The sequence below is a fragment of the Rutilus rutilus genome (assembly GCF_951802725.1).
Source record: "Rutilus rutilus genome assembly, chromosome: 16".
Classification (NCBI taxonomy): domain Eukaryota; kingdom Metazoa; phylum Chordata; class Actinopteri; order Cypriniformes; family Leuciscidae; genus Rutilus; species Rutilus rutilus.
In genome coordinates this window covers 1,757,218-1,770,358 of record NC_140224.1, presented here as the reverse complement: position 1 = coordinate 1,770,358, position 13,141 = coordinate 1,757,218, and the positions used below count along the sequence as shown (strand labels likewise).

At 45.5% G+C, this 13,141-nt stretch overlaps 1 protein-coding gene across 2 annotated transcripts in view; it reads left to right on the top strand.

Annotated features, from left to right (window-relative positions):
- Positions 1–201: 201 nt before the first annotated feature.
- Positions 202–13,141, top strand: part of spag9b (sperm associated antigen 9b) — a 94,165-nt gene continuing 81,225 nt past the window's right edge. Inside the window, exon 1 of one of the 2 annotated variants that reach the window (XM_084434982.1) lies at positions 202–796. In XM_084434982.1, the coding sequence (XP_084291108.1) occupies positions 497–796 (300 nt within the window). In that variant the 5' untranslated portion in view covers positions 202–496. The remainder of the gene's footprint in view (positions 797–13,141) is intronic. The other variant, XM_084434981.1, reaches the window with a different exon arrangement.

Genomic DNA, 13,141 nt, shown 5'->3' with positions numbered 1-13,141 from the left:
GTGGTCACTTGTTGATTCCCTCTTGACACGGTGCAGATAATAAAATAAAATGTAATTTTCAATCAACATGCTATTTAATTGCGATGTTTTATGCAAATATTTAAATGCCAATTGCTAGAGTCAAACTAAAATAAACAAACAATCCGAAAACGCGAAAGTTTGAAGGGTGTCAACAAACGCCCTGGCTCCTCCCCCTTCTCCAGTGGAGCGTGACGTCATCATGTGACGGTCAGGTCGGGACTCTAGTACTTAACGACTGCCGTTTAGTGCAGGTTATCCCGGTCAAATAACTGTCCCCGAGGACCGAGACGAGTTAACTTGACAACGGAGAGGTTTTGTTTTCTCTTAATGTTAAAGTGGCTTCCAAAAAAAAAAGTTACTCGTAAATGTAGTCCAACACTAGTAAACCCGAGATCTCAACGGTTAGCGCGCGAGCTGGCTGTTGCTGCTGCTAGCGTCTTAAAGTAAAGTAAAACGAAGTAAAAGCGAAGTAAAGATGGAGTTGGAGGACGGTGTGCTTTACCAGGAGGACCCGGGCACCTCTGCGATGATGTCCGAGCGGGTGTCCGGCTTGGCGAGCTCCATTTACCGCGAGTTCGAGCGGATGATCGGGAGATACGACGAGGACGTGGTGAAGGAACTTATGCCGCTGGTCGTGGCGGTTCTGGAGAACCTGGACTCGGTGTTCGCGGTGAACCAGGAGCACGAGGTGGACCTGGAGCTCCTGAAGGAGGACAACGAGCAGCTCATGACCCAGTACGAGCGAGAGAAAGCGCTGAGGAAGAGCGCAGAAGAGGTGAGGTTCTCGGGCGGAGGGATATCTGACAGCACGGGTCAAACTAGGCCACTTGAGGAGCTTTAAAAGTCACTTCTAAATCAGAGAGAGGCGATTGTGGTCAGATATGTGCGCGCGGAATGTAAATAAACAGTGTGATTTAACGCCTAAAGTGTCTGAGGGAACATTAGCTGTTCGCTGGTCTGTGTGAGTCAACGCAAAGTCATAAACATATTAATCCCAAGTCTACTGTGTTTTGAACGTTCAGTACGAGACACTACACTCAAAACCTGTTTTTTTATTATTTATTTTTTACATGCACTGGTCAGTTTTGAAGTCTATTTTGAGGTTTTCTTTCAGACTAGTGGAAAGACAACATCCAAAACAAACTTTTAGGTCTTTATTTTAGTGCACATTATCTATTTGCGCTGTATATTTCAATTGCAATACATATATTTAAAGATTTTAAGGAGTCAGAAGTACTTAGTGTTGTGTAACTGTATTCAAATAGTGCATTTTATGCCTCGTTTGTTGGCTATATTTAGACATAACAGAACTTGTCTTACAAAACCGTTGTCTTAAAGGGATAGTTCACCCAAAAAAGAAAATTATCCCATAATTTACTCGCCCTCAAGCCGTCCTAGGTGTATATGACTTTAATTTTTCATCCAGAAACACAATCGGAGTTATATTAAAAAATATCCTGGCTCTTCCAAGCTTTATAATGGGAGTGAACGGGAGAGATTTTAAAGCCCAAAAAAGCACATCCATCCATCATAACAGTAATCCACACGACTCCAGGGGTTAATAAAGGCCTTCTGAAGCGAAGCCATCCGTTTTTTAAAAAGAAAAGTATCCATATTTATAACTTTATGAACTATAATCACTGGCTTCTCTGACCTCTGACCCGACGCATGACGTAGGATGTAGGAGTAGCGTAAGCTCAAACAAGAAGCTCAAGCTCCTTCCACATTTCTCTTTAAAAATTCTTGTTTTAGACTTATAATTCATGACTGGTGTTTTGTTTTGCTCTATCCTCTGTGCTTCTGCGTTCGTCAATACATCATTCATCGGGTCAGAGGTCACACTTCCGCCAGAACTAGATTCGCGTACAGCCGGTACCGGAAGCCAGTGATTATAGTTCATAAAGTTATAAATATGGGTATATTTCTTTCAAAAACATGGCTTCGCTTCAGAAGGCCTTTATTAACCCCTGGAGTCGTATGGATTACTGTTATGATGGATGGATGTGCTTTTTTGGGCTTTAAAATCTCTCCCGTTCACTCCCATTATAAAGCTGGGAAGAGTCAGGATATTTTTTAATATAACTTTGTGTATAGATTGTGTTTAGATGAAAGAAGAAAGTCATATGGCTTGAGAGTGAGTAAATTATGGGATGATTATGATTTTCATTTTTGGGTGAACTAACCCTTTAATATACTGAGATTTAACCAACTGGTAATATAAAGTTAAATGCCAATGAATCTCCAAACCTGTTCAAACTACATCCAGCCCTGGTTAAACACACCTGAAGCAGTTCAGCAGTATATCAGGGGATTCTTTTGAGAGCGCCGTCTCTATGAAAGTCCGTATTAGTCCCGGTATATTCACCAACAACTGGGAAAGTCATGGGAATGCATTGGTCAGAAGGTGTTCAGAGTTAAAGCAGCGTTGGATGCTTATTCACAGCAGTGCCGTCTTTGATATTTAACGGGTATGAAAGCGAGGCTGTGAGGGATAGACGGGGTCGGACTGTTATCTAATGGGTTTGTGGATTGTTCTGCTGACAAAACACTGCAAAAATATCTTTACAAGTGATCTTTACAGCGAATGCCATTGAAAACACATTAAGGGCCCTTTCACATCTACCTTGTTTGGTCCAGATTTTCTGACTTTTCAGTTTGATCCGAATCAAAATTACAGGTGTGAAACCTCCCCCAGACCACGATCCGGACCGAACAGACGAAAAGAGGTAGTCTCGGTCCAGACCAAACAGACGAAAAGAGGTAGTCTCGGTCCGGACCGAACAGGCGAAAAGAGGTAGTCTCGGTCCGGACCAAACAGACGAAAAGAGGTAGTCTCGGTCCAGACCAAACAGACGAAAAGAGGTAGTCTCGGTCCAGACGAAAAGAGGTAGTCTCGGTCCGGACCGAACAGACGAAAAGAGGTAGTCTCGGTCCGGACCGAACAGACGAAAAGAGGTAGTCTCGGTCCAGACCAAACAGACGAAAAGAGGTAGTCTCGGTCCGGACCGAACAGACGAAAAGAGGTAGTCTCGGTCCAGACCAAACAGACGAAAAGAGGTAGTCTCGGTCCGGACCGAACAGACGAAAAGAGGTAGTCTCGGTCCAGACCAAACAGACGAAAAGAGGTAGTCTCGGTCCAGACCAAACAGACGAAAAGAGGTAGTCTCGGTCCGGACCGAACAGACGAAAAGAGGTAGTCTCGGTCCAGACCAAACAGACGAAAAGAGGTAGTCTCGGTCCAGACCAAACAGACGAAAAGAGGTAGTCTCGGTCCGGACCGAACAGACGAAAAGAGGTAGTCTCGGTCCGGACCGAACAGACGAAAAGAGGTAGTCTCGGTCCGGACCGAACAGACGTAAAGAGGTAGTCTCGGTCCAGACCAAACAGACGAAAAGAGGTAGTCTCGGTCCAGACCAAACAGACGAAAAGAGGTAGTCTCGGTCCGGACCGAACAGACGAAAAGAGGTAGTCTCGGTCCGGACCGAACAGACGAAAAGAGGTAGTCTCGGTCCAGACCAAACAGACGAAAAGAGGTAGTCTCGGTCCGGACCGAACAGACGAAAAGAGGTAGTCTCGGTCCGGACCGAACAGACGAAAAGAGGTAGTCTCGGTCCAGACCAAACAGACGAAAAGAGGTAGTCTCGGTCCGGACCAAACAGACGAAAAGAGGTAGTCTCGGTCCAGACCAAACAGACGAAAAGAGGTAGTCTCGGTCCAGACCAAACAGACGAAAAGAGGTAGTCTCGGTCCGGACCGAACAGACGAAAAGAGGTAGTCTCGGTCCGGACCGAACAGACGAAAAGAGGTAGTCTCGGTCCAGACCAAACAGACAAAAAGAGGTAGTCTCGGTCCGGACCGAACAGACGAAAAGAGGTAGTCTCGGTCCAGACCAAACAGACGAAAAGAGGTAGTCTCGGTCCGGACCGAACAGACGAAAAGAGGTAGTCTCGGTCCAGACCAAACAGACGAAAAGAGGTAGTCTCGGTCCGGACCGAACAGACGAAAAGAGGTAGTCTCGGTCCAGACCAAACAGACGAAAAGAGGTAGTCTCGGTCCGGACCGAACAGACGAAAAGAGGTAGTCTCGGTCCAGACCAAACAGACGAAAAGAGGTAGTCTCGGTCCAGACCAAACAGACGAAAAGAGGTAGTCTCGGTCCAGACCAAACAGACGAAAAGAGGTAGTCTCGGTCCGGACCGAACAGACGAAAAGAGGTAGTCTCGGTCCGGACCGAACAGACGAAAAGAGGTAGTCTCGGTCCGGACCGAACAGACGAAAAGAGGTAGTCTCGGTCCGGACCGAACAGACGAAAAGAGGTAGTCTCGGTCCAGACCAAACAGACGAAAAGAGGTAGTCTCGGTCCGGACCAAACAGACGAAAAGAGGTAGTCTCGGTCCGGACCAAACAGACGAAAAGAGGTAGTCTCGGTCCGGACCGAACAGACGAAAAGAGGTAGTCTCGGTCCGGACCAAACAGACGAAAAGAGGTAGTCTCGGTCCGGACCGAACAGACGAAAAGAGGTAGTCTCGGTCCAGACCGAACAGACGAAAAGAGGTAGTCTCGGTCCGGACCGAACAGACGAAAAGAGGTAGTCTCGGTCCAGACCGAACAGACGAAAAGAGGTAGTCTCGGTCCGGACCGAACAGACGAAAAGAGGTAGTCTCGGTCCGGACCGAACAGACGAAAAGAGGTAGGCTCGGTCCAGACCAAACAGACGAAAAGAGGTAGTCTCGGTCCGGACCGAACAGACGAAAAGAGGTAGTCTCGGTCCAGACCAAACAGACGAAAAGAGGTAGTCTCGGTCCAGACCAAACAGACGAAAAGAGGTAGTCTCGGTCCGGACCGAACAGACGAAAAGAGGTAGTCTCGGTCCGGACCGAACAAACGAAAAGAACTTACCAAATGTATCAAAACATGACCTTTGGTCCGGACTCTCAGGTGTGAGAACGCCCTCAGTACGGTGTACATTTTAGGACATCCTCAGACATATGAAGAAAAGGCATCGCGCCTCAGACTAAAAGGCTTCAGTCTTTGGACAAAATGGCATCGCGCCTCAGACTGAAAAGCTTCAGGTCTCAGGAAAAACAATGTCAGGTGTCAGGTCTCGTACAATTAGGCATCAGACAAAACAGCCTCAGACACAAAGGCATCGGGCAAAACGGACTCAGGTGGAGTTTGGAGGTTCGCATAGCCCCGCCCCATGTGACGTCACATGTATGCGGCTCATAGCTCGAAAGAACGCTTCAACTCCACGATAGTTTGCCAACATACAAGCTAGCTAGTTTAAATATGGTATCTAAGTTTTTAAATGTGCAAATAAAACTTGCGAAATGCATGTTCTCTTCTGCATACAGCGAAATTAGTGTAACATTTAATTAAAGCATATATATATATAGGCTATATTATATGCTTTAATTAAATGTTAAAACATGCACTCGCGAAATGCATGTTCTCTTCTGTAGCCTATACAACGTAATTAGTGAAACATTTAATTAAAGCATATATATATATTGATTCGGATCAAACTGAAAAGTCAGAAAATCCAGACCAAACGAGGTAGATGTGAAAGGGCCCTTAATGTGTTTTCAATGGCATTCGAAGTAAAGATCACTTGGAAAGATATTTTTGTAGTGTTTTGTCAGCAGAACAATCCACAAACCCATTAGATAACAGTCCGACCCCGTCTATCCCTCACAGCCTCGCTTTCATACCCGTTAAATATCAAAGATGGCACTGCTGTGAATAAGCATCCAACGCTGCTTTAACTCTGAACACCTTCTGACCAATGCATTCCCATGACTTTCCCAGTTGTTGGTGAATATACCGGGACTAATACGGACTTTCATAGAGACGGCGCTCTCAAAAGAATCCCCTGATATACTGCTGAACTGCTTCAGGTGTGTTTAACCAGGGCTGGATGTAGTTTGAACAGGTTTGGAGATTCATTGGCGTTTAACTTTATATTACCAGTTGGTTAAATCTCAGTATATTAAAGGGTTAGTTCACCCAAAAATGAAAATCATAATCATCCCATAATTTACTCACTCTCAAGCCATATGACTTTCTTCTTTCATCTAAACACAATCTATACACAAAGTTATATTAAAATATATCCTGACTCTTCCCAGCTTTATAATGGGAGTGAATGGAAGGGATTGTGAAGCCCAAAAAAGCACATCCATCCATCATAACAGTAATCCATACGACTCCAGGGGTTAATAAAGGCCTTCTGAAGCGAAGCCATGTTTTTGAAAGAAATATACCCATATTTATAACTTTATAAACTATAATCACTGGCTTCCGGTACCGGCTGTACGCGAATCTAGTTCTGGCGGAAGTGTGACCTCTGACTAGGGCTGGGCGATAATTCGATCTCGATACGGGATCGCGATAATATTCTGAACGATTTCGATAATATGCTTGGGACGTATTATTCGATATCACATGAAAAACTAAGCGCAACAGTATCTGCCGGCTGCCGTATCTGCCGGCAGGGCACGCCCACTTCTCAGCGAGCATCGTGGCTACAGTAAACAGAAGGAGACTGAGAGAGAGGGAAAAAGTTGTAAAAAGGATAAAAAAAAATGAGCGAAACTGAAGTTGAGGACAGCGAAAATAATGCCGAATGTGAAGGCGACATCACTACATAACTCGAGACCGAAGACATTGTTGAAAAAAAAAGGTAACACGACGTCAATTGTGTGGACGCGTGGTTTGGATATGGCAGACAACTGACAAGCTGAGCCATATAGCATTAATTATCACAGGCGATCCCGATCCGTGATAATTAATGCGATATGGCTCAGCTTGTCAGTTAACTACGTCTCTGTGTTGTAAATGCTGCTCCATCTGATAGCAGGTGATGGCGATTTACTACTAATCCTTATGTCATGCGATATATCGCCCAGCCCTTGGTTTACTATGTTTACATATTTGTGCAATTTTGGCTCAGATTTCATTCTACTTATAAAACAATTCTAGAGATCTACCTTAATCTTACAGGTAGTATTTGTGCCAGGGCCATGTTTACTCTTTTTGTAGGCTACTTGAGATGTTCACTGTCCAGCCAAAGCAATTTGATGTGATAGTTGTCACAGCTGTTAGTTTATATACAATGTTTCAATAAGTAAAAGTTTGTATTATTGTATAAAGGGAGATGACTCATGTTTGCAATTACAAATGATGTGCACAACCTTTTATTTTTGTATTTTTCAATACCTCCAAATACGCTGCTCTCTTGACCAATAGAAAGATTCATAAATGTGGGAGTGTAATGTGAATCCTTTGGCTGCATGAAGACCTTAACAAAAATATTTTGTGCTCATTATTGAAAGGCATATTGTTTAATTTTTTATGTTATTAAACTTTATTCTAAAGTTTCAGTGAATATCTTGTTTCTTCAAGCTTCAGGATGTCCCTTACACTGGCAGCATCTGCAAAAACTACATATCGTGATAAGAATCGAGATCGATCAATATGGAAAAACATATCGTGATAAAAAAAAAATCCATATCGCCCAGCCCTACCTCTGACCCGACGAATGATGTATTGACGAACGCAGAAGCACAGAGGATAGAGCAAAACAAAACACCAGTCACGAATTATAAGTCTAAAACAAGAATTTTTAAAGAGAAATGTGGAAGGAGCTTGAGCTTCTTGTTTGAGCTTACGCTACTCCTACATCCTATGTCATGCGTCGGGTCAGAGGTCAGAGAAGCCAGTGATTATAGTTCATAAAGCATTTCACGAGTGCATGTTTTAACATTTAATTAAAGCATATAATATAGCCTATATATATATATATGCTTTAATGAAATCTTACACTAATTACGTCGTTTACAGAAGAGAACATGCATTTCGCAAGTTTTATTTGCACATTTAAAAACTTAGATACCATATTTAAACTAGCTAGTTTGTATGTTGGCAAACTATCGTGGAGTTGAAGCGTTCTTTCGAGCTATGAGCCGCATACATGTGACGTCACATGGGGCGGGGCTATGCGAACCTCCAAACTCCACCTGAGTCCGTTTCGCCCGATGCCGTTTTGTCTGAGGCTGTTTTGTCTGATGCCTAATTGTACGACACCTGACACCTGACATTGTTTTCCCTGAGACCTGAAGCCTTTCAGTCTGAGGCGCGATGCCATTTCTTCATATGTCTGAGGTCTGAGGATGTCCTAAAATGTCCACCGTACCTCAGTCTTTCCCTCACAGCCTCGCTTTCAGAATTCATACACCTGTGATGGCGCCGCTCTGAATAAGGTCTATTGTCACGCATGCATTACGTGCAAAGGGACAAACCCCACAGACGCTAAGTATAGCCAGCAAAACTGTGATTATGTCAGAAATAGACGTTTCCAGTGGTCACATTACTTCAGATTTGTGCGTTCGTGTTTCCATGTGTGTGAGAATGTAAAAAGGGGAAGTTGAGTGTCTCGTCTCGGCTCGTGGGTTTCTCTTCAGACACACCTAATAGTTACAGGGCGTCTGTCAGGACGGGTGAGCCGTGTCTTGTAGCTGTAATGTGGTTATTATGTGTTGCATCATGTATAAGTCAGCTAAACGCTCCTAATCGTTCCTCCTGCATGACATGACTTTATGACACTCGTCTGTGTGTGTGTGCAAGCGCTGTGATCCATCTCGGCTCTTGGAGAGAATACACTTGAAAAAATATTTATTTTAAAAGGAATGTGTCATAAATCACAGCTTTAATGCAAAGAGGATGTTTGCTGTCCAGCAACCGAGTTATGGCCACTTCAGCCGTATTAAACACATTAAATCAAACATTACCCATAACCCCCTCTGTCTGTTTTAGCTTCAGAACATTTTTTAAATGATTGTAATGCCTCATGTTTTAAAATATTACCAGTTGTGCAGTTGGTTAGGCAGGCTGACACTAGCAGTGCTCCTCACACCTATGCATTTTGTGATATTGCATAAAAAACACTGGATGGAAGCGTCAAGATGTGCATATATTCTGAAAATGTGCATAAAAAAACACAAAATCTGATTAGAAGACGCCCATAAACTACGATGGAAACACATTTACTGAATAAATCCGTTGATGATCAACAAAACCCTCAGCGGAGGCTGTGATTGGATAACTGGAGTAAGCAGTGGACCAATGGCGTCGCAGCGTCTCTAATGTTGGTTTGGTGTTTCTGAAACACCGGAGTCGAAGTGTGTGATCAGAATGATTGGGTGTAATTCCCTCCAGGAGCGTCTCACACACACGAGTGTGTTCCCGAACACCAGCATCCGAACGCCAGAGAACACGACGGCGTTTACTGATTTATTCATTTATGATGAGAAACTTCCATTTTGCGGCTATTTTGTTTTTTTTAGGCGAGTCGCTTCTGCCAATCACACTTTACTTCCTGCTGGAAATCAGCTGTTTAGGAGACGCTTCCTGCTGTTGCTCTGCGTCCTCTGTCCTCCCTCTGAGACGGGGCACTTTCAGGTCATGTGACGCTCTGTTGGGAGCAAGTGAAGTGAATAGCCTGACATATGATGTGCTGTACACTTCAGGCCTTTGTTTTGATGCTGCTCACGAGTCGTCTGTGGTGTCACTGTAAACACACACACACGCACACACACACACACACGCTGAACACGCGCGCACACACACACACTGACTGAACACACGCTGAACACACACACACACTGACTGAACCACGCTGAACACACACACACACTGACTGAACACACGCTGAACACACACTGACTGAACACACACTGACTGAACACACACTGACTGAACACACACTGACTGAACACACACTGACTGAACACACACACACTGACTGAACACACACTGACTGAACACACACACACTGACTGAACACACACTGACTGAACACACACACACTGACTGAACACACACTGACTGAACACACACACACTGACTGAACACACACACACTGACTGAACACACACACACTGACTGAACACACACACACTGACTGAACACACGCTGAACACACACACACACACACTGACTGAACACACGCTGAACACACACACACACTGACTGAACACACGCTGAACACACACACACACTGACTGAACACACACTGACTGAACACACACACACTGACTGAACACACACGCTGAACACACGCGCACACTGACTGAACACACGCTGAACACACACACGCGCACACACACACACACACACACTGACTGAACACACGCTGAACACACACACACGCGCACACACACACACACGCTGACTGAACACACGCTGAACACACACGCACACTGACTGAACACACGCTGAACACACACACACTGACTGAACACACGCTGAACGAACGCACGCACACACACACACACACACACGCACACTTGACTGAACACACGCTGAACACACACTGACTGAACACACGCTGAACACACACACACTGACTGAACACACGCTACACACACACACACACACACACACACACACTGACTGAACACACGCTGAACACACACACACTGACTGAACACACGCTGAACACACTCGCACACTGACTGAACACACGCTGAACACACTCGCACACTGACTGAACACACGCTGAACACACTCGCACACTGACTGAACACACGCTGAACGCACACTGACTGAACACACGCTGAACACACTCGCACACTGACTGAACACACGCTGAACACACTCGCACACTGACTGAACACACGCTGAACACACTCGCACACTGACTGAACACACGCTGAACGCACACTGACTGAACACACGCTGAACACACTCGCACACTGACTGAACACACGCTGAACGCACACTGACTGAACACACGCTGAACACACTCGCACACTGACTGAACACACGCTGAACACACACACACACACTGACTGAACACACGCTGAACACACTCGCACACTGGCTGAACACACACACACACACGCGCACACACACGCACTGACTGAACACGCTGAACACACACACACACTGACTGAACACACGCTGAACACACACACACACTGACTGAACACGCTGAACACACACACACACGCGCACACACGCACACTGACTGAACACGCTGAACACACACACACACTGACTGAACACGCTGAACACACACACACACGCGCACACACGCACACTGACTGAACACGCTGAACACACACACACACGCGCACACACGCACACTGACTGAACACGCTGAACACACACACACACACGCTGAACACACACACGCACTGACTGAACACGCTGAACACACACACACACTGACTGAACACACGCTGAACACACTCGCACACTGACTGAACACGCTGAACACACACACACACGCGCACACACGCACACTGACTGAACACGCTGAACACACACACACACTGACTGAACACACGCTGAACACACTCGCACACTGACTGAACACGCTGAACACACGCACACACGCGCACACTGACTGAACACATGCTGAACACACACACACTGACTGAACACACGCTGAACACACACACACACACACACACACACACACACACACACACACACACACACACACACACACACACACACACACTGACTGAACACACGCTGAACACACACACACTGAACACACACACGCGCGCTGACTGAACACACACTGAACACATACACACACTGACTGAACACACACTGAACACATACACACACTGACTGAACACATACACACACTGACTGAACACATACACACACTGACTGAACACATACACACACTGACTGAACACATACACACTGACTGAACACATACACACACACACACACACACACACACACACACACACACACTGACTGAACACATACACACTGAACATGAACACACACACACACGCTGACTGAACACACTGACTGAACACATACACACACTGACTGAACACATACACACACACTGACTTTGACTGAACACACACACTGACTGAACACACACACTGACTGATCACACACTGACTGATCACACACTGACTGAACACACACTGACTGAACACACACACACACACACGCTGACTGAACACATACACACACACACTGAACATGAACACATACACACACTGACTGAACACACACTGAACATGAACACACACACACACACACACACACGCTGACTGAACACACTGAACATGAACACATACACACACTGAACATGAACACACACACACGCTGACTGAACACACACTGACTGAACACATACACACACTGACTGAACACACACTGAACATGAACACACACACACACACACACACACACACGCTGACTGAACACACGCTGACTGAACACATACACACACTGACTGAACACACACTGAACATGAACACACACACACACTGACTGAACACACACTGAACATGAACACACACACACACGCTGACTGAACACACACTGACTGAACACATACACACACTGACTGAACACACACTGAACATGAACACACACACACACGCTGACTGAACACACGCTGACTGAACACACGCTGACTGAACACACGCTGACTGAACACACACTGACTGAACACATACACACACTGACTGAACACATACACACTGACTGAACACATACACACACACACTGACTGAACACACACTGAACATGAACACACACACACACGCTGACTGAACACACTGACTGAACACATACACACACTGACTGAACACATACACACACTGACTGAACACATACACACACTGACTGAACACATACACACTGACTGAACACATACACACACACACACACACACACACACACACACTGACTGAACACATACACACTGAACATGAACACACACACACACGCTGACTGAACACACTGACTGAACACATACACACACTGACTGAACACATACACACACACTGACTTTGACTGAACACACACACTGACTGAACACACACACTGACTGATCACACACTGACTGATCACACACTGACTGAACACACACTGACTGAACACACACACACACACACACACACACACGCTGACTGAACACATACACACACACACTGAACATGAACACATACACACACTGACTGAACACACACTGAACATGAACACACACACACACACACACGCTGACTGAACACACTGAACATGAACACATACACACACTGAACATGAACACACACACACGCTGACTGAACACACAC